The 24690-nt window shown below is 29.5% G+C and overlaps 1 protein-coding gene and 1 pseudogene across 1 annotated transcript; one reads left to right on the top strand and one right to left on the bottom strand.

Moving 5' to 3' along the window:
* Positions 1–5495: 5495 nt before the first annotated feature.
* On the bottom strand, positions 5496–8693 carry LOC114389987 (receptor-like protein EIX2). The gene has a single exon (XM_028350678.1). It carries the CDS (start codon positions 8691–8693, stop codon positions 5496–5498), a length of 3198 nt encoding a protein of 1065 aa, XP_028206479.1.
* Positions 8694–14830: 6137 nt separating this feature from the next.
* Positions 14831–14950, top strand: LOC114391309 (annotated as a pseudogene).
* Positions 14951–24690: the final 9740 nt, after the last annotated feature.

Here is a 24690-nt window from a genome sequence, read left to right as displayed (position 1 = left end):
CACATACCAATTATATATGTATATAAGTTCTAAAAGATAGAAACTATATAATTCTATTACTATAATAAAAATCTATTCTTTTTTAATTGAAAAATTATTTAGTTTATTAATTTTATTTATTCAAATTAATTTATTCAATATTATTTAATTCCAGTAAACTACTTGCCAAAACTGATTACCCTATTGTGAAAAATTTCTCTAGTATTTACTCTCTTGGATTTTTCAAAAAATTTGATGTCAGAGTCAATGGTTTGACTTAGTGACTAGCTTAGACGAGTAAGATGGTGTTGATGGATTCATGGATATAGAGTTCTTTGCATCAAAAGTCTTTCTGATGGGTGAATTCATGCATGAATGTCAGGTAGCAGAGTTGCAGGTGTTGCAATAGTACAAGATTCTAGAACATGTTGTGGCAATGGCTAGACAAGCCAGGGGCAGTAACGATTAAGCTCTAAGGGTCACCATTGAATATTCTTGGATTGAAAATGACTTTCACTCGAGGGAAAGGCTAACATGTGAGGGAAAGACTATTGAAAGACTATTGCAGTAACGATTAACCTCATGAAAATGACTATTGAAGCTCTAAGAGTTCTTTGCTTTTGGAATTTTCTCTTGGACCAGATACCATTCAAAGAATTTCAGATAATGTAAATGCACGGGGTTCTTTTTTATTTTTGATTTTGTGGCATTTATCTCAATATTTGGTTGATATATTTGAAACTTGATAGCGATTAGCTGATGTATCAGTCAAAGGACCCTAGTATGGAAAAAGTGAAGACAGAATTTTTCCACAAACTAATGTATCAGCGTGAGTTTCCTTTAATTTTCTTTTGATTTAAATATTTTTGTGGACGTGTTTTAATTTTCCTTTTTGATGTGATTGGTGGGCGAGCTTAATTTTCTAACCCATATTTTAAGGGTTGGCAGACTTGGAAAACAATTGCTTGGATTTAACTAAACTGGCTGTTTATAAGTGTTTTGTTTTTAGAATCATATTACATATATGTAGTCTGTTGATGAAGTAGATAGTGATGGGAGCTTATGTTTTGGGCAGAAATTGTGTCCTCAAACTTTCATGTGATAAGACAAATTAACTTCTGAATTTTCACAATAATATTCTTCTATGCTATCATAAGAAGAAGAAAAAACCACCAATAACTTGTAGATGCATGTTCTCTTAAACAGGTGGTATTATTCTAGACCAAAAAAAAAAAGAAGGTGGTATTCTATGTGTTCAATTATATCTTTTGGCTGGAATCTTCCGTGTTCATATGTTGGGGATTAAAATATTTAATAGGGATTAATTAACATGAACATATCCAGAAAATAAGTAGTGGAGGAGTAAAATAATAACAAGCTTAAACATACAAAATTATGTTAATTAATAAATTTCATAACTATATTTTATATAAAAAAATTAATTAACCTGTATATATAATTTTTTTAAAAGAAAAATATGAGAGGGAAACCATTCCTGTTTCATTTGATACTGCCATGTTAATCAATCACGTCTAATAAATATTTTCTTATATGTTGTGATTTGATTTTTTTTCTTTAATTAAGACATGGCTTTTAAAAAATTACTCTTACAAAATCTTACCATTCTTCAAGAAAAAAATTAGAATTTAAAATAAAAAAATAAATAATTAGATAATTGTGTAATAAAATGATTTCGTATATTAATTACAGGTTCATGAAGATATACTTCATATTGTAGCAGCATGTTGTAATAATTAAAATTTCATCAGATAATTCGACAAAAAAAAATGATGTTAAAAATTTAATACATAAAAAATATAAATATGATTCTATTTTTACATTATCAAGGGAATTTTTGTAATGTCATTAAATATGAGGTGCCCATAAAAGGTATTTGAGTTTGTCACTTTAACGAGCACCATACTTAGAAAAAATCTATGTAAAATTAACACAAACAAGGCTTAAACATCATTTTGGCTACTATAAATTAGTGTGTTTTCTGCTTTAGTTTTTCAAAGTTTTTTATTTTAGTCCTAGTCAAACTTAAAAAAAACATTTAATCTGTCAAGTAAAAATATTAATTGACGACATAACATGAAATTACATTAACCGTTAATTAACTTATAAAGATTTTAACAATAAATAATATGTAATTATTTTCAGTAAATTATATTTTTTTTTAATTTCTCATAAGTTGATCTAACATCATCAATTATTTTAAATATATGAAAATGTAATAATTCAATTTACCAAAAAATTTACATATAATAGCATGTCAAACTATTGATATTGTCGACAGGCCAATGAACTACCAACATCACTCTTACATAATCAGTAACCTATTGATAGTTGATAGCAAACAATAAATTCAAATATTAAAATTACAAGCACTAAAATATATGTAAAAAATATTTATATATTAAAGTGCAAAAAAATTCTTAATTTTATAGGGAAAAAACAATTATTTAAACCCACCAAAAATATGATGTGTTATTTTGTCAAAATACGAGAAATGCAATACTAATTTATCTTTACACTAATGTTTTTGCACAATCTTTAGTCCCCATTAAATAAAAAAGTCCTTGCACGTTAGAATATTTCCAAGTCTTTCTAGGGTTAACATCATACTGTGAAAAGTCTACTAAGAACTAAGATGAATAAATATCATTTGTCATTTGGTTAAAGCGCAAAAAATGCAAGCTTAATTAATTTGTCTTGATATAAAATTTCCACAAAGACTAATAATTTCAAAGTCTATACAGTCATCGTATTACTTTTAAATTTGGATGTGATTGTGTGTTTAATTTTCTAACCCATTAAAAGAGTTAGAAAACAAAGAAGATGACAATATCATCTTTTTTTATCATTATTTTAAAGTACTAATATATTTCAATACATGTGAAAAATTTTAAAAAATTATAGTTTATACGCTATTTATTTAAAACATAATCTTTATATTATAATACAAAAATATCACTATTTCATACTCATACAATCAGTATGAATATAATAAACACTATAATTTGTCTAATTATTATTATATATATCATTATTATATAACAATAACATTTACAATATTGGTATTCTATTACTATTAGACTCAAATAAAAATCAAATTCTCAACTATATTATTTATTGAGAGATTCTTTTAACTAATTTCATGTAATATACTTATTGGTCTTCAAGCTCCACTCAATTTTATCAGGGACTAACAAACAACCATTAATTCATTATATTGTCTTTATAAATATTTCTAATAATTTTATTTTTCAAGTGTGCAAAGCACTTCCACAAATTTACTATTCTTAGTTGGGTGTAAGTGTCACATATTAATTAATATTTTTAGGTAAAGACATATTCTGAATATTTTGAATGAGAGAAGCATATCGATGAGCCAAGATGATAGGACCCTTGATCAATGAAATAGCATGAGGAGAATGAGCGTAGCAGATTCTGAATTTCTCTCAATCTAGCTTGTCGAATGATAGGGAAGCATGAGAGAATGCCAGAAACACAGGAAGCACCAGCACCAATGGTGCAGAGAGGAGAAGGGACCAAGAGAAGAGTGGTAAAGCTTGCTTACCTGGCTGACTACGTGTAAGGGCAGAATTGGAAGATGGAATTGCAAGAATCAGCCCCAAATTCTGCTTGTAGTGGTTGCTCCCTCGTAGGCAATCATATGAAAACAGAAATCCTTATTAGATTCCTTTTGGATAGAATTTACAATTCTGTTAAGAGGAATCCCTCTATATATAGCTATGTAAATAATGAAGCGGGATATGAGAAAAATGATATTTCTCTTTTCTTACCTCTGTGTCTTCTTCTTCTTCTTCTTGCTGGAGGTTTGCTGCCCTCGACGCCAGCTTTAGGGTTCATACCCTAACATCGAACCCTTTATATAACACTAGAAAATATATATTTAATGTTGTTATTTTAACATCAATTTTATAAAAATGAATGTTAAAAAAATAGTAGCATAATTAAAAACAAGTTGAGTTTATTAATATGTTTATTAATATCGATTTTTTGGAAAAATCTTTTGGTTCAAACGTCTTCAGTTTTATCGACAAAGGAAGCTAACTTTAGTTGAGGCCCACATAGAGTCTTGGTCTTGGTGAAATACTTACTCTGTCAAAGGACTAGATGATGGGATCTAATTGGCACTCTCATATTGGTGCAACGGAAGAGAGAGAATTTCAAATTAGCATTCATTGTGTGAATTTCATTTACAGATATACTCTTTTCTATTTTCGTGATAATTGAGATAAATAGATAAAATTTGATAAGTCCAGCAACCTAACACTAGCTTGATGCAATTTTTAATGCTCTACTTGCTACTTTTGGCAAAGCAAAAGTGCATGTACAGAAGGGGTCTAACACAAGGATGCAATACACTGGTAGTAACTAGGAACAAATAGGGTATCTTGCATTCTTCTTCTCATGCACAAATTTGATTCACAGTTAAGTATAGCTGCACTAGGAGAATATAGTAGAAAGCATTGTTGAAGATGAATATGAAGTGGTGAAATTTTAGATATCACAGATCTAAGCACAATAATGAAAAACAAACAGCATTACAAATACAATAAATACAACAATAGCATACTAACTTTCTGGAAACAAGATTTTGCAGTTCATTACTTAAATACAAAACATTGTAAACTCCTATATCAAAGAAATTATCTCGCATTTGTAGCTGCCAACAATGGTTTCTTCTCTGATCAGAAGTCTGCAGCACATCTGCAACAATCAGCATTTTTTTTTACAACAATTAATGTGCTGGATTAATTACAAGATATAAACAGAATTATATTTTTTCATATAAAATTGAAAATGGAAGTATACATGCAGGGACCATGGCCCCCAAGTTTTTCACAAAGTGTATTTAAAATACCATGTTAAAAGAATTACGGTCCCCTTAAAATTTATGAAAAAAAATATTGAAAAATAATACATGTCATCTTAGTTGACACTTAGGGCGACAAAAAGAAAAAAGAAAGAGAAGTGTATGTATAATAGGTAATATAATGTGATAGTAAAAAGTGAGATAAAAAGAAATTAAAGATAATAATAAAATATTTGTAATGTGTAAGTGTACATTTATAATTATGGAAAATCATTTTAAAAAATGCATCTATTTGTTTCTTCCATAAATGTCTAATTAATATATTTGAAAGAGTTTATGTTTCTAGTATTTAGGAATAAAAAAATTATTTATTTATTTTCATATAAATGATAAAATTAATTAGATAGTAATGTTTTTATGCTTAATATAGTTGTATATTTTTTCTTTGTAAAAAATTTTAAAAAAATTACAAGTTAAATAATAATTAGATTAAATTATTATTATTATTCTTGGCCTCCTCTAAGTGAAATCCATATTGCTCTTTTTGATCCAGTGAAGCAATTTCTTGATATATGTAAAATAAGACTAAGTCAGAACATAAACCATGAAATTGACAAATAAATCTAGAACATACCTTTTTGCCTTGAGCGATCAGCAACAATTCCCACATTCACAATAAGCATACATATACATAGTCTGTTAATCTGTTCAGAAACCTGATGTAAGCAATTCTCCAAGGACGCCACAGTAGTAATGGCCCTAATAAGCCCCAAAATCCAGTGAAGTATCCAATCCCCAAGCTGATGTATAATCCCTCATAGAAAACTGAATCATCACCTTTGACTGGTGGTTCTTGATGCTCTGCTGTTGTCTGATCTTCATCCCCAGGACAAGTTTTGTTAAGTTGTTCACCACAAAGATCAATGTTTCCTTCAAAACTAGAGGCTTCAAAGGTTTCAAAATGTCTTCCTGATGGGATTCTTCCAGAAAGAGAGTTGTGTGACAAGTCTAATTTCTGCAAATAATCAATTTCAGAAAGAGAAGAAGGAATTCTCCCAGAGATGTGATTTCTTGACAAGTCAAGTGATTCTAGTGACCTTAAATTCCCAATCCGAGAAGGAATTTCTCCACTCAAATTGTTTCTTGATAGATTCAAAGAAACTAACCCAAGCAAATATCCGACCTCCTTTGGTATTTCACCGGTTAAATGGTTACTGGAAAGATCAATGCTCTTGAGCTTTAACTCTGGATTCTTGAACCCCTGTTCCACACCTTTCCACATCCATGTTATGTCAAGTGTATAACCTTCCAATGAGTAACTACCATAAATTTCATAGTAAGTGTTATTATACCAATATATACGAGACATAGTGTCACTTGAGTTGATGGTCTGTTCAGACATTGCAGTGAAATTCTTTAAGCATGATGGAATTCCTCTTGACAAATTATTCCTTGAAAGATCCAACAATTGAATACGGTTCAAATAACAGAGATGAATGGGTAGATTTCCTGAGAGGTGATTTCCTCGCATGTTCAGGATTATCAATTGCTGCATACTTTCTCCAATCCATGATGGTATTGGACCCGACAACATATTTTCACTCAGGTCCAGCATAAATAAACTGCTGCAATTCTTCAAAGAAGAAGGCAACTCACCCATTAAACCATTGTTTCGTAAAACCAAGGCTTCCATATTAACAAGGGCGCCCATGGACATAGGAATCTTCCCTGACAATTTATTGCTGCTTAAATCAAGGAACAGTAATTGCTTTACTGATTTCCAACAATCTGGCAGTTGCCCCTTTATTTGATTGTGTGACACATCTAAAGTGCCCAAATTTGAAGCTGTGCTTTGGTCACATAAGAATGAAAACAAATCTGAAAAATTATTTTCAGAGAGCATCAGCTCGGAAGCTTGTAGTAAAAATGACGGAATTTTACCCTCAAACTGATTGGAATTCAGAAGTATAGACGGTCTGAGAGGAAGCTTCAACGATATATTAGGAATTGAACCAATGAGATAATTGTGAGACATATTTAAGAATCCCATATTTTGCAAGTTATTCCAAAACCAGTCTGGTACAGAGTCATTAATCCCGTTATCAGAAATATCAAGCCAATACAAAGAACTTTGAGTCTTGAGCCAACTAGGAAAAGTGGGGCCCAACTCGCAAGAACGGAGTCCCAACTGTATTAATTGGAATGGAGGAACCCAACTCGGGACAAATTTCAGAGACAACTCTGATAGGCGCAAGTATTTTAATTTGGAAAAATTAGAAAGATGGGATTCAGTGACGTCACCCTCCAAAGAATTCCCAGCCAAGTTAAGATACTCCAACTCTGATAGCAATCCAATGCTTTTAGGTAACATGCCAGTCAACCGGTTATAAGATAAACGCAACATCCTAAATATGTGTCTGTTGCACCATGAAGAATTTCGGAAGAAGCTAGAAAATTCCCCGTTCAACTTGTTATTTGAGAGGTGTAAACTCTGCAATGCGCACATGTTACCAAAGAAAGATGGAATCTCGCCTTGCAGTTTGTTATCGGATAGGTGAAGAACTTCAAGAGAGTTCATTACTTTCCCAAATCCATCTGGAATGGGACCTTCTAACATGTTATTATAAAGGAAAAGGTTATGAAGATTGGTGGTGGAGTTAAAGAGCCAGTAAAATATAATTGATGATTTCAACAGATTTGAGGAGAGATCAAGGAAAACAAGAGAAGATGAAGAACTCATAATGAAGGAAGATGACATAAGAAAACTTCCATCCGTAAGACTACAATTTTGCAGATCAAGATTTTGAAGTTTTGAACTGAAGTTGAAACCACCTTGAAAGACTGATGATGTCATATTATTATAGGAAAGGTCAAGGATAACAAGAGAAGGAAAGTTTGACAACAGTTGAAATGTTGAGGATGTGAGCTTATTTGAAGAAAGATCAAGGATGGTAAGAGCAGTGGAAAAGTTGGAAGGTGAATAAAACAGAGATTGAATATTTGTATCTGAAAGAGAACAACCAACTAGCCTCAACTCTCTTAAGTTTGGAATAAGCTTGCTGATCATTTGTAGCCAGTGATGAGAAGAGGAAAGGTTGTGTAGTGAACTTAGCCTAAGTTTGGTCAAGGAAGAAAGATTAGTCAACCACTCTGCATCCTTGGATTTCACATCAAAATTGCCACCAAGTCCAAGAGTGTGCAACAAACAAAGATTCCCAATCTGGATAGGGAGTGCTCCCGAGAATGAATTCCCCCCCGCAAGATCAAGATACCTCAACTGTGAGAGATTTCCAAGTTGATAAGGGAGTTCCCCATCCAGATAATTATAACTTAGATCAAGATATTGTAAATGTGTAAGGTTTCCAAGTTGATAAGGGATTTTTCCATGGAGATAAAAATTGTTACCTAGATCAAGAGACAGTAAATGTGTAAGCTTTCCAATATCAGAAGGAATACTCCCAACAAATGCACAATAAGAGAGATTGAGATATCTCAAGTTGGTGAACGAGCCCATGTGTTCTGGGATATGACTCCTTGGAAAATCATTATAGCTGAGATCCAAGTGTTCAATATTTTGAAGGGCAATCAATGAAGAGATATTGATTGCACCTCTCAAATATTGTGCATCCTGACCACGGAGATGAAGCATCTCAACATGACCAGTTTGATTGTTGCATTGGATGCCTTTCCATTTGCAACAGTCTCTGTTATTGAGGCCATGTTTGAAGTTGAGGAGTGCTTGTCTCTCACTCTCAATGCACTTAATTTCTGCGCTATTGGGAAGGCTGTTGAATCCAAGAATGGATCCAGCAGCATGCAATAAAAGCAGCAAAAGTGCATAAAATAGTTTCAGAGAATAACAACTCATTATGAAATGACTAAGAGTAAAACAAAGATCGGTTACTGTGATCACTTTCTCTTAAATGGTGAAGTATGAAAGATGGAGCCTGCCGCAGGGTTTATATAGCTGATAGTATGGTTAGATGACACAGTTGTGTTAATTCTCGTTCACTTATCGAAGACAACAAAATAAGGATATTTTCTCTTAAAAAAAACCTTATTTTAAAAATTAAAATACGAAATCTCCGTATACGAGGCATATATATTTTAAATTCCTTTATTACACTCAGGTGATAAGCAATTTAAACTTACCATTCTTCATGGAAAAAATATAGAATTTATAATAAAAAAATCAATAATTATATAATTGTGTAATCAAATTATTTAAGCACACCAAAAAAATATGATGTGTTATTCAAGAAATGCAAGATTAATTTGTGTTTACATGAATGTTTTGTGTAGACTAACAATTTTAAGTCTTTGCACTTGTCCCAAGAAATAAAAAAATCTTTGCACTTGTTTTTAAATTCACAAATGCATACGTTAGTTTTGAAAACAATTATTGCTCATTATATTTTTGCTGATATGAAACAACTCAGTAAAATGAAAATCGGGAACAGTGATGATAGTATGACCATACCAATAAGTTGTTAATTCTTGTTCAAAGACAAGAAAACAAACTAAGTTTTTCAAATGTAAATTTTTAGAATAAAGAAAAAATATGACGACGAAAAACATAGTATGGCTAAATGATTGACTTGTTAATTCTCGTTCACTTATCGAAGACAGCAAAATAAGGAAGTTTTCTCTTAAAAAAAACTTTATTTTAAAAATTAAAATAGGAAGACCCCATATACGAGGCTTACATATTTTAAATTCCTTTATTACGCTCAGGTGATAAGCAATTTATAATAAAAAATTCAATAATTATATAATTGTGTAATAAAATTATCTCATATATTAATTACAGATTCATCAAGCTCTACTTCATACTGTACCAGCAAGTTGTAACAACTAAAATTTCATCAGATAATTCGACAAAAAAATGATGTTACAAATTTTAATAAATAAAAAATATAACTATGATTTTATTTTTAGATTATCAAGGAAATTTTTGTAATGTCATTAAATTACACTACGTTAGCTGCACATTAAAGTATTTGAGTTTGTCACTTTAACGAGCACACGATGCTGAGAAAAGTCTATGTAAAATTAAAACAAACAAGGCTTAAACAACATTTTGGCTCCTATAAATTATTAGAGTGTTTTTGTTTTAGCCTTTCAATAATGTTTAGTCCCAGTAAAAATTAAAAAAATAAATCAGTCCATATTATCAAAGTAAGAACATTAATTGACTACATAACATGTAGTTACATTAACCATTCATTGACTTCTCATGCTATCAAAGATCTTAACAATAAATAAGGTGTAATTTTTTTAAAATCTCTCATCATCTAATCTAGCATTATCAATTATTTTTAACATATGAGAATTTGAAGATCCAAATTACTACAAAATTTACACATCACAGTCTATCAAATTAACTCATTAGTAACGTGACGAGTCAATGGACAACCAACAACATTATTACATAATCCGTAAATGTTGATAGTTGATAGTAAGGACTAAAACCAAGTATTAAAATTAAGAGGACTAAAATATTAAAAAAAAATTATTTAAGCCCACCAAGAAATATGATGTGTTATTTTGCCAAAGTACAAAAAATGCATGACTAATTTGTCTTTACATGAATGTTTTGTATAGACTAGCAATTTCAAGTCTTTGCACCGGTCCCCAAGAAATAAAAAAGTCTTTGCACATGTTTTTAAATTCACCAATGGTGGGGAGATATTTTGCATCAGGTAAAATGAGCTTTTTACATCAATTCTAAAACCAATATGTAAATCTTGTCTATGTAAAATGTATTTCCTTTTTTACATCAATTGTTTTGTAAGCAACATAAAAAGTGTCTTTCTACATCAATTATGAAACAACCAATGTAAAATTATCACTCTTTCTGTCATTAATTTTTCTTCCACAATAATCAACCCACATCCACATCAAAATCACACCTTAATCCATCTTTCCCCCCTTCAGATCACCCTCTTAAAACTCATGAAAGAGAAATGAAAGGAAACAAAGCAACCACAAAAATGTGAAGAAAAACCAAAAAGAACAAAACAACCATCCTCCTCGACAAGTAAGTTTGAATGAATTACAACAAATATAAGAAAAAAAATAAAAAGGAAAGTTGACCCGACACGTTGATCCAACATAACTGTCCCTTTACCTACCAAATATATAGGTTGAACCTATTTTAACAATAGGTTGGAAATTTAAACTTATATTGCTTTGATTAGCATATCAAATGGGTCAATCCAATGGATTGAACTTATTTTATCATCCCTAATCAAAATCTCACAATTAGAACATTGATCATGGAAAATAAGATAAGGAGCTTTATGTTAATAATAAATTCCTCAAAGTAATCCTTATTTTATAATCAGAATCTACCTATTAGGCTGCTTCAAGAACTTACAAAGATTAGGTCTTAATTCAATCAAATTTCATAGTCTCTTGAAATAATTGTTTAAATATACTTTTGGACCATCAAATTTAGATTACTTTTGTAGTTGATCCCCAAATTTAAATTTATTTTTATTCCCTTAATTTTAAAAAATATTTTTTTAGTCCTCCTCCTACAAAAAATGCCACAAGTTATGCATTTAAATCGTCAAAAATCAGTCAAGAGGGTTTAAAAAACATTTTTCAAAATTGAGGAACTAAAAAATGAAAAATTAAATTTGGAGGAAAAAAACAAAGATAATCCAAATTTAAAGGACCTAAAAATATATTTAAATTAAAAAAATTGATAAGAAAAAGTATTTTAGAAAAATAAGAGAAATCTTAATGTTTAAAATTACTAGCATGCTCTAAAGTAAAATAAGGTCCTAATATATTTTCTAATTCAAGAGAATAAATGAAATGACAAAAATTCCTAAGTATTTAGTATGCTCTCTTCAAGCCTAGAAGACATATTCTCTTAATTGTGAACTAAATTAAAGGTTATACGAAGGAAAAATAAAAAAAATGCACTTAGCCAATCTAATAAGAGAAAATTGTGGGACAGCGTGATTGTTATAAAGAAAAAAAAAATCTTTTTTTTAATGTTGTATATTATTGTCTAAAAATTATTAAAAATTATAAATTTAAATTGGTGAGTTCTATTTTTTATTTAATGATTATATATATTTTTTAATTTTGATGTGAAACCATTAATTAAAATTTGTTATTTTTTATAAATTTTAATAAATAACAGAAGAATATTGTTAGTCTTCCTCAAAGATAAAATAGGTGTAAGGTGTATAAAAGAAGAAAAATAAAAAAGGGGAGTGATGGAAATGTGTATTACTTTTGGCCAATTAAATTTTCTTTCCTTCTAATTTTTCAAATTCAAATTTTAAACCTTTTTTACCCTTTTTCATTTTCTTTCCTCTCTTCCAAAACATACGTAAGTTGGACGTTAGAATATTTCTAAAACTTTCTAGGATTGATATTATACTAAGAAAAGTCTACTTAGAATTAAGACCAATAAATATCATGTGTCATTTTGCTAAAGCACAGAAAATGGAAGCTTAATTTGTCTTTATATTAAATTTCTACAAAGACTAATAATTTTAAAGTCTATGCAATCATTTTACTTTTTAAATTTGATGTGTTTGTGTGCTTAATTTTCTAACCCATCAAAAGAGTTATAAAATATAAAAGACGAAAATATTATTTTTTGTCATTATTTGAAAGTATTAATATATTTTGATACATGTAAAAATTTACAAAAAAAATATAATGTATATCCCACTATTTATTTAAAATATCATATTTATATTACAATACAAAAATATCAATATTTCATACTCATATATACAATCAGTATGAATATAATAAAAACTATAATTTATCTAATTATTATATATACATCATTATTATATAACAATAACATCTACGATATTCGTATTGTATTGCTATAAGACTCAAATATAAATCAAATTCTCAACTATATTATTTGTTGAGAGATTCTTTTTACTAATTTCCTATAATGTAGTTATTGGTCTTCAAGCTCCGCTCTATTTTTTCATGGACTAACAAACAATCATTAATTCATTATATTGTACTATCTTTGTAAATATCTCTGATAATTTTATTTTTCATGTGTGCAAAGCACATCGACAAATTTACTTTTATATTTTCTTCGTTGGATGTAAGTGTGACATATTAATTAATATTTTTAGGTAAAGACATATTAAGTAATATTTTTAATTTGATATAACTTATATATTATATATTAGAGTATTTTTAAAATGGAATACATAACTTTTTTAAAAGGAAAAACGAGAATTCTATTTTCTAACAATAAAAACTAATAACTGGCACATCTCAAGAGGTGGTCCTTCCAACCATAAACATTGTATCGTATTGAAAAAGGAGAAGTCAATACATTTATTAGCTTATTTTCTGATCAACCCTAGTGTTTATAGGAGCAATATAATTGAACTAATTGTCATAATCAAGCAATATTCCATGATGTTATTAATCAATTATTAATTGAAACAGGTCCAAACCAATCATATTTTTCCTGAAAAAATATTAATTGCAATTTGAGTATCCCATGTTCATCTCGGCTCGGCTAAAAGAATATTGTGTGTTGCAGAAAGATGTTAATTAATAACTCCGCAATAATGTTGATGCTTCCTGAAAAATCGTTGGAGCAACAAGATGCACGAATAAGTATTTGAATGAGTATTTATAAAAATTAGAATAAAATTGATTTTTAAAATAATAATTTTGATTAAAATCAATTTTAAAGTAAAGTGATTGGATGTCATGGCATTTATTTTTGCATTTCTTCTAGAATTTCTTTTTAGCACCTCAATTTTACTACACCCACTAAATTTTTATTTTATTTTTTTCCAATAATATCGCTCTTACAAGTGAGTGTAGTATCATTACTTCAGAATTATTTTTTTCCAATAATATCGCTCTTACAAGTGAGTGTAGTATCATTACTTCAGAATTATGTTAAAAATGAAGTGAGTTTCATAATTTAAATTCTAAAAATTATATGCATAAAACCTTTTGTATTTAAATTTTGGAATTATGTAAATGCACACTGTTTGCTACACAATTAAAAATAATAGAAATGATAGTTGTGTTCACATGTGGCCATGGAAAATGATATATTTAACGAGAAAACGAATATTTGATTTTCATTGTGCGTAAAAATTATCTTTGGTCACTGACAACCACATTATAAGCAAAATTAGTCTTTGACTCTCTGAGTCAAAAGACAACCATGATCTCAGGACAAAAAAATTAAAATGTTAGTAATAATGTATCTAAAACACTTTCTTTAACATCTTGTTCGATCTACTATTGTTTGGAATATTTTGAAAATTACAAAATTTTAGTTTCACTTTCATCTAAATTAGAAGAGAGACTTTCATCTTAATATACAAATAGACTTTTAGAAATTTAATCCTGAAATGTGGAATTGACTTTCAAATGTTTAATTCTGAAGCATATAGATAGACTTTTAAAGATTAAATTTTGAAACAACAAAACTATGATTATTAATAAAGAGCGTTATTGAAAAAAAAAATAAGGGAGTGTGAATAACAAAATAAAAAAAATGATGTCTTAGAATGTGGGTATAAATCTCTCAATCATATAAAACTGGATTATAAAGTGACAAATGTCATCCACTTATATATATTATTTTGGTATCATTACTATACAACACATACATTAAAATTTTTAGAGCATGAAATTTGCAAGATTTGATATATACAAGTAGTTCAATAACAATCTGATGTGGTAGCCTAATAAGTCCAACAAGACTTACTAGGATAAGTTCTAATATTATCTTAAAATGTGAATTTGATTCTAATTTAATTATACAAAATCGGTTTGTAACATGTGGAATCTCTAACAGTAGGCGTAAAAAAGTTACTTCTTTCTTTCTTTTTTTGGTTTCAAGAAAGAGCAAAGCCCCTAAACAAAAAATTTTAGTTTGGTTCCTAGCGAGCATACTCGTGATGAGATCCATCATGTGAAAGTAAGGATTGAATTGACAACAACCCTTATTTGCATAACTGAGTAGATTTTAGTGAAAAGGTGAAAAAGAGAGATGATTTTCATCTCTCTTGACAAGGACGGAAACAATTTTCATCTTTCAGTAGATCCCTAACAACAATAACTTGGATTTTACTTTCTGGATCTCCCTTTTTTCTTCTTGCACCTTCCTTTTTTGCTCCTTGCACCTCCAAAGGACCCGAATGGACACAAATACCCTATCTCTCCCAAGCAAGCCAAGCCTCCACCGAAACCACTGTCGATTGTCAACCCAAACACCATTATTGCAACCTCCTTACACCACCACCAAACCAGCCTAATGCAGAAAAGAAAGCACAAAGCCACCGACGAAGTTAGGAACAAAATAAAAGTTCAAGAATATACAATTTTTTATTCTTTCATAGAAGCCTTTCCAAAAGTATAAAAACATAATTCTGCAAAGGTCTTTTTAGAAGTATAAAACATAATTCCTGAAGAGCCTTTTCAGAAATATAAAAACATATTCTGGAAATGCCTTTTCATAACACTAATTTTTTTATAGTTGTGGAAAGGCCTTTTCAAATGTACAAAAATATAATTTAGGAAAAACCTTTCTTGAAATATAAAAAAATCAATGTATTCTAGAAAGACCTTTCTGAAAGTTATTTTTGTTCTTCTGGAATACACTTTTCTATATTTCCAAAAAAGCCTTTCCAGAAATATGTTTTTGTTTTCCTAGAACTGCCTTTCCAAAAAGGTCATCTAGGAAATACAAAAAAAATAAAGGAAGTTAAGTGTATTTCAAAAAAATCTTTCCAGAAAGTGTAACATGTGAAATTCCAGTTAGGCCTTTTTGTAAAATTGATACGAATTTTTTTAAAAATATGTTTTACAAATTAATGGTTCAAATAAGAATCGAACCTATTATTTTTGCATTATTAGCACAATGTTCTAATCAACCGAACTAATAAAATAATTATGTTATAAAATAATTAATGTCACTATATATAATACTAAAATTTCTAATATATATTTAATGCACATGTAAATTTACATAATAAATTTTGTGACAATTAATTTTTTATATATATAATTTGTAAATAAAAATCATAAGTTTAATAAAAATTTACATATGTAAAAAAATAAAAAATTTGTTTAATTATCAATTGTTGTAATAAACATCTAAATACGCCATTCAATTAAATATCATATTTGTTTAATTTTCAGTCTATGTAATACACATTCAAATACATCATTTAAATAAATACTAAATTTGTTTAACTATTAATTATTGTAATAAATATCTAAATACAAAATTCAGTCAAATTTGTTTAATTATCAGATTTTGTAAATAAATTAAATGTATAAAAAATTCTAAATAAATTATAATTTTAAAAAAATTCAAAACATACGGATTTGGTTCATACGGATTGACAATTTGTATGATTTGTACAGATTCATATGAATCATACGAATTATCAATCTATATGAATCATACGGATTGTCAATTCGTATGTTTTGAAAAAAAAATTTGCACCTCTTCTTCTCCGACAACAAAAAATCACTGTATTTCACCGTATATTCGTAAACAACACGTATACATCACTGGTGATTACAAACACTTACAAAAGGACACTAACGGAAGAAAGTTACACAAAGGGAGTGCGATTTCCCGAAAAAGAAAGGTGTTGCAGAAATGAAAAAACTAATTTGCTGTTTATAACCAAAAATATCCAGGACATTTTGGTGGGTATTTTTGGTATTTTGAAAAACTGTTGGGTGTACCAACAAAAATGATGGGTGTCCCAAACACATCCCTCATATGGCTCATGCTTGCATTTTTTTTTTTAATTTCGGTTTGATATTCTACCCGTTAATTGGGTCTCAAATGATGGAGTTTTGTTTGATTTACATAAGGCCATTGTTTTTTGTTATTTCACACCTCGCTTCAATTTTTTAATTTCCGATAATACCCTAAATATTGATGAGTGTAGTTTCATTGTTGCAGAGTTTCAATTCTGAAACTAAGAAAAAATAATTTCCAAAATTTAAATTTCAAAATTATGTATAAAAAAATACTTTTTAATATGCGTTGTCAAATCATGCTCTAAAGTTACTATATTCTAATTTCAAACAACTTATGCTCAATTTTGCTTAGATAATTGTTCTGATATCAAATAATAGGAAAAAAGTTAAAATAGAAATTTTTATTTTGTTTGAATATATGAAGATAAGATGACTATCGGCTAGCATGAGACACTATAGGTATGAAACTTCAACTGCAAAGGTAAGGTTGAAGGAGATGTTTTTAAGACTATTTTGTCTATAACTTGCTTTTGTTTTAAAACCTTATTTTGTGTGTCAACTTATACTTTTGCTCTAGATCTGGATGCTTTTTATGATTTTCTTTATGACAATTCATTTGGAAAACTACTAATCAATTGTGTTTCGTTGCTATTTTAGGTGCATTTACCTCAATAATACTATATTGAAAGTTAATTAGGAAGTAATAAAAAGAGGATAAGTAAGATTTGGTTGAAGCCGAAATACTTGTTTTCTGCCAGTTTCACTTTGACGCATTGCTCTAAACTTTAGGACAGAGATTACTTCGTCATATAGCAAGATAAATGTAGTTACTATAACAAAACTCCTATTGAACCATCTAAAAGATTAAGATGTATGGGACTGAAGAGATTACAAACGAAATTAATCAAGTTTAAACCATAAGCACCATTACGAAAAGTTTATTATCATTGTTAGTTTGGCAAATTCGATATGCATGGTCTTATTATTATGCTGCATTGCTTTCATTTTATGTTTCAGAGATTCTAACGTGGTGGAGCCAAATTTTCAGGTAAAGTGTCAGTGGGTGTATAATAATGTAGGTATGGAAAGAAAAGAACACAATAAAAGCCAGATTTGTCATACTGATGAACTGTAATAAACCATGGGTGTCACACTTTCAGATCTTCATTCCTTACATCTCTAATCCTTTTTTTTTGGTAATTATTATTCTAACTATTGTAAATCATATATTGAAAAGTTGATCAGTACTTGAGTTATATGCAGTTAAAGAGGTTTAGTTTGGGAGAGGTACTAATGCCATGGGAAGGAAAGGAATGTATGATTGTTAGCAAATAATATGATTGTTATCACATCTATGATTTTAAATTGTCGAGTTGTGGGTCATCATGAATGTAAAGTCCTGAAAAATCTTAAGTAAAAAAAAAAAGTAGTAAAATGTATAGTAAGTATTGTTGTTGAAATCTGATTTTATAAACCTTAAAAATCTTAATGTTATGGCCGTTATTGCATTAATTTTAGACTGCAGTTTAATTAAAACCTTGATAATATCCTATATATACCCAAATTGATAAAATAGTGTTTTTTCCTCTCTTTCCATACCATACAATTAATATACTTTACACCCACTACCATTAACCTGAAAATTTGGCTCCACCACACATTATTGGAGTCTCTGAAACATAAAAGCAATGTAGGACAACAATATAATTATGCATTCGAATTTGTCAAACTAACCGTGCTAACAAAACTAATTTTGATAATGATGCTCATGATTTAAACTTGATTTTGTTAAAACTGTACATATAGCCCTATATAGGGGGGGAATGATATATGATGTGAACATAAAGATAAGTCAAAGTCACAACTTGACCATATCAATATGCAAGCATATCATCTCTTCGATTCCAATCCCAAACCTATTTTGCCCCCACCATCATATTTTAATTAGAATGCATTCAAGAAGGAATAAACATTTATTTATCCAAACTATGTTGTTGACAATGACAAGGGTCACCAACAAATAAGACAATAGGCAAAGGCTGGCAACTAGTTATTCCTTTAAAGTGTACTAACAAACAAAAGTAGGGTTCTTGCTAGGAATGTTGCAATCACCCCAAGTTTGGCCCATATCAAAACAAAGTTCAGTCTCTCTCTCCTTTTACCTCTCTAAGCTAGAGAAAAGGTAGTTGAGGAGGCCATGTGGGTGCTGCAAAGCCAAAGACCAAAGTAGCTTATTACTTGGAAGACACTTTTCTTTATGGTTCGTCTAATGCATGTATGACTAAAATTGTTCCTACAATGTTACTTTGTTTAAGAGGGCTAGCTTATGTCTAATGAGTTGCACAAGAAATATCTATTGCTAGGTTTTGTTAGTGTGTGTAATTTTGGCACGGCATATATGTGGTCACATGCATTATGTAATAATTCAGAACAGAAAAAGCAAAAAGGGAAAGGTTTAAAAGTGGCTGACGAGATCATGTCCTTAATTAATTCATAGCCTTTATTAAAATATACGTTTCTTTGTAAAAAAAAAATGGTTATTTCGTGATTACCAGTGAGAAAGGAGGGAAATATTGCTTCCAGTTGACGTATCTTGAAAGACATATCCACACCATGCCATTACCATACTGAAAGGAAGAAGGATATAAATTTTATACATATAGGAGACGCAGTTTCCATTTTTCTCCTAATTTTAATTACTTAGTTATATTTTATTTTTAATTTGAAATTTTTATTAAAAAACAGTTGGGAACAGCACCCCATAATTCATGAATGTGTATTACTTTGATGAATGTAGTATATATCATCTTATTAATACATTAATATGTACGGGATCATTTTGGATGAGCCAAAATCAAAGGGACCCATGCAATCACGCGGGTATCATACTAATTAATGTCTAAAAGTACATATAAAGAACATGTGACTAGTTGAAGTAACGAACTCCAATAAAAAATGTTAACTTGTACGAAAATGTTTTTGTCAAGTTGGCCCAAGCGTGTATTCCGTCAAAAACATAATTTATACATTTTTTAATTGTTTGATGGTAAAATCAATTACACAATATTTTTTGAACTTTATGCGTGAACAATAAATGATAGGTGGGCGCAACGGAAGCAAGGGCCAAAGATCTCAAGATCAAAACTATATCATCTTAGAATATGAGTTTGGATCTAACTCAACTCCAAAAATTAGCTCATAGGATGAGGGTTAGCCTCACCTTATAAATTATATTTTGAGATTATCTCTAATTAATGTGAAACTTGAGTATTTTCCAATATTAATATTTACTTAAAAATGTTATCCATCTATGTATGAATTGGTATTTGGTGTACCTTAGACACTCACGAGGTAAGTTTGGCTTAGTACCTTGTGGAAGGCCATGGTGTGATGGTAAACATAATGTTAATATTGTATCTAATCTTTGAAAGGATGTTTAAGTAACCAAATTTTGTTGTATTCAACAATTAGATTTGTTTATTGTGGTAGATACATGATTCCATGCATGAGTTGATAATTTTTACTGTGAAAGAGCATATATGCACATACAGTGGCAAAAAGGTTAGTAAATGACTATTTGGGTAGTTATGAGGATTGGTAAACGGGTGATTCTGCATAAAGACCAAGGTCATTACAAATCTTGGGTTGCAATGAGGCAATGTCCATGTATGATGATGCTACTAGTTTATTTAACAACAGGTTGTTATTATATGAAATTATGAATTAATTTTAGCTGAAGACTTTAAATTAAAAGATTTAAAATACTTGTCAATTTTTTTAAGGTCAAAAGTTAAAATATATAACTTAAAAATAAAACATCATATAATATATATACACATACAATATTATAGTAATCCAAATCTCATAAAAATATACATATAAATATAAATCACATTATAAGGATAAATTATATAAGTTCTAAGTCACTCAATATTATACATAACTTTTAATAGAAAACAAAAACTGATAACACATCTTCACGCTAAAGTACACACATCAATGAACCCTCCAAAGGCAAAGAATCACCTCCTATCCATTTGCTCCTCACATATGTCAGGGGTTATCTCTTAGAAATTCATATAATAAAGCATATCATAATAATCATTAGTTCATCAACCATTACATAAAGGTTCAATCATATTACATAATCCTCATCATCAATCCATAAATTATTAAACATCAAAGTATGTCCATGACTCATCGAGTAACACATCATTCTCAAGACAAAATTATCAATGCACCTAGCCATGCTAGCTCTTGACTCTCGAAAGATTTCACCTCTTGAGCAATTAACCTAAGTACATCCATTAACATATTCACACATTGACCATTTAGGAAAACCCGAATTAATCCTACGGAGAAAGTGTGACTTTATTGAAAATAGATGAGCATGGGTAGTAACTTGCCTCGTTAAAACTTGCAAAGACCTTAACTTATCTAAGGATTCGTTCACCAATGCAATCTATAGGTCCATTCTTGTTAGCCATCATCAATAACCTCCAACACTAGGTTGAGGGCCACCAAGCACCCTCAACTTGCGTGCTACTCACATGCAATGTTATTCATCAAAGCATTTAGGTTATGATTATTCAAAATCAATATCATACATCATCACAAATTCATTCACCGATTTTAACACCATAAGAAGTCATAATATCATAGATTCACCATTCACATGTTCATCACTCTCATGAACTCACCTATGGTTCAATAAATATAGCAAGACATTCCAACACCTTGAAATCCTACAAACAACTCACTAAAAACTTATATGAATGTGAATCTCATGAATCTCAACATTAATTTAATTCTAATAATAAAACAATATCATCTCAACCACATCTCATATCATCATCGAGAAATCAATAAACACAATTTAAGACATCCATCAATAAACATAATTATGAGCATTTCTTACTACAATAATTATATACATGTATCATCACTTCAACAATTAGCATTTATGGGTCTTCTTCATGTACATAGAGTTACTCAACATAACATATAATTATTTTATATTAGTTTGTAAAACAAAGTTAATTATATGATAATAACACGACATCAACATCATACATCTCATTCAACTTATCACCAATTCATCACTCACATCTTGCTCAATTCCTCATCAATTCACTATTCATATCATTATCACCAATCACATGAACTCTCACATAGTTTATCTACACATCATGAGACTTTTCACACCACAAGTTTTCATGATCCAACACTATCAAATCTCAACATATAAAAGCATAAGAACAAATTCAAGGAATAGAGTTTTAATGTCTTTCTTGAAATATTCATAAGCTTAAGGACAATCCAAAGGAAAATATAAGAAGAGGTTTACCACTTGAGGAAAAAGATGTGTTTGATGTCACCATGTCAACACTATTCCCAACACTTTTCTCATTTTGCTTTGTGTTCTTACTCCATTTTTGCTTCAATGTGCTTGAAGTTTGCCACAACAAAACAAAGAACAAAAACTCGACTCAAATTTTCACTATAACTTAATAGATTCTCACTATAGTGAAAATATGTGATTTTAGTTGTAGCAAAATAATTTTAGTCGCAATGAAAAAAATTTCAACCATAGCGAAAATTTTAGTCGCAACAAAAATAATTTTAGCCATCATAAAATAAGGTTTGCAGAATCACGATTTTCTACTATTCTTGTCCTTCTAATAAGTTCCAATCTATATCTAATTCAAATATTTCATTTACAAACATGAACATCAAATTAAACAACATTAATAATCAAAAAATAATGATCAAATACATCAAACATACATGAGATTAAAGTTGGTTTAAGTTTCCATACCTATCAAACTCAAGGAACTCTCTTTGATATGAAGAAAGAAAGGAAATGAGGAAATAAATTTTCCCTCACCTTCACTATATTTCTACATCATTTCCACCACCCAAACCCCCAAAAACTAGCATAAAACACACAACATTGAAATAGACCACCTTTATGAAATTTTAAAAATTGTCTATGGAAGAAAATGAAAATGGAGGAAGAAAGGAAAAAAAATAAGGATTTCTTACCTCTGAAATTTTAAAACACATCAAGTTTTATTCTTAATAGTACTCTTTTTAATTATTTTGTATATTTTTAAAATAATAATATTAATACGTATGTTAAAGGAAAAACGTGTACGACAAGAGAAATATAAAAAGAAAATGTGTTAAGATGAATATAAAAAATGCTCTATAAAACAGATAGTAATTTCTTAAAAAATTTAATATGATCTTAAATTCTTAATAGATTTTTTTTCTGCAGTGAAAAATATTCTTCTTCTTCTTAAAAGCTTAACAATTAACAAACTTTTTTATACAATGATTTTGAAATGTATCTTAAAGGAAAAATTTATTTTAATTTTGATATTAGTTTAATAAAAAAATCCTTTATCATAAGTTCATATATTTTAATTAATTTATTTTTTTCAAAAAATAAAAGTCGGGATTTTTTTTGTCATTTTCTCATTTATTACAACCTTAGCCAAATATCAACATAAAGTTACCTGCTCTGTCCCCTTCAGATTACGTCCTACGTGTCTCCTTCCCAAACATGAAAATCCTTTTTATAAAATTCAAAATTATGTCACTTTTTAATCAACTGATAGTTTTAAAAGAAAAAGTCAGAGTTGTATTTTAGAAAATGTTATCTGGTTTCTTTTTCAACTACAATTTTTCATTGTTCCGTATAATTTCTTTTTCTTTTGCTAGTATTGGATAGATAAATAAATAAAATTATTATTTTCATCCGAAATGGTCCCATCACAAAAGTAAGCATGATTTCACCAAAAGAAAAATATATAAAAATAAACAAGTACTTGTCACCAGGAATAATTTTTTAATGTTTACATGATTTATTAAGTAAAAATTTAATTTATCCCTTTAATAAATATTAACAATTTTGATTTTATTAAAATTATAAACATAAATTTTGAATATATGCACAACTTTTATATAAGAATATAATTGATAAATAAATATTTTTATAGAAATATTTTCTTTATATAGTTTTTTAGAAAATGAATACCTTTTTTTAAAAAAATTAACGGACACTAAAAATATAAAAAAAAATAAACTCGAAAAATGTTTTTTTGATTTATATTGATTTTTTTACCGCATGCATATTCCAAGTCGCAAGTCTAAATTATTCTAAATTATTAATTTTATTATTTTAACAATTTTCCGTCTTTCTTAATCTTTGACTAGGTGTACTTTACATCCTCCGATTCTCTCTCTCTTCACCTTTCAGTGTTTTTTTTCTCTCTCTCTCCTCTGTCTCCCCGCCGGAGCCCACTTTCGTCGCCGGTGTTTCCTTTCTGAAGCTGCTCTTCCGTTGCGAGCCACCGCGACCCTTTTGAGAGCCCTGTTCAACAAGCTCGAAAGTCCGGTTTTTTTCCCGATTCGGGAAAACTGGTTTGGTCTTTGACTTGGAACCGTGAGTGGAGTTGAAGGGATTTTTTTTTGGGTTCTGCGAAGAGGTGCGGATCCAGGAAGGTTCTAGAGAGAGAATACGAAGTGGGCTTTGTTGGTTTTTTAGAGAGAGAGAGAGAGGTTTTGGTTTTCATGTGAGGGTGAATGGTTGTGGAGAGAAGAAGAGGTTGGAGTTTTCTATGATGACCGGAACTGCGGCGAGTGATCGGAGAGGGTGGTGGCGCGTCGGTGAATCTCTCACATGGAATGGCAGATCTTGCTAGCTACGGGAAGGCCTACCGTGACATTGAACAACAAGTACGGTATTTCTTTCTTTCTCTCTGTCTCTCTCTTTCTATATGTTGGAAGTTATAAGTTTGGTGGCAAGTTACAATTTTTTTCCTCAAATTTTGATTGTTTGTATTAGTTTTTGTTCTAATGTGGGAAATGCTTTTTTTTTTTTTTTTTTGTTAAATTGCTTTGTGGTGGTTAAGAGCATCTTCAATGGAAGTTGCTTCTGAGGTTCTTCAATTTGAGAACCAGTTCTTATGTAATTTCACCCTTGGAGTAATTGATGTCGTAGTTTTGCTTATATTAACAACTGTTTTTAACAGTTGGTAAGAATCGCGAAACAATTGTAGAACCTATTTTAAGTTCTTAAGAATTGCACCATTGGAGAAAACTTG

The sequence above is a fragment of the Glycine soja genome, chromosome 16 (genome assembly GCF_004193775.1).
Source record: "Glycine soja cultivar W05 chromosome 16, ASM419377v2, whole genome shotgun sequence".
Taxonomy (NCBI): Eukaryota; Viridiplantae; Streptophyta; class Magnoliopsida; order Fabales; family Fabaceae; genus Glycine; species Glycine soja.
The sequence above is the reverse complement of the archived record's forward strand: the minus strand, read 5'-3'. Positions and strand labels throughout refer to the sequence as shown.

Bases quoted from the DNA above. Each gene is read 5' to 3' on its own strand.
- LOC114389987 (XM_028350678.1), bottom strand. From the start codon at position 8,693: ATGAGTTGTTATTCTCTGAAACTATTTTATGCACTTTTGCTGCTTTTA.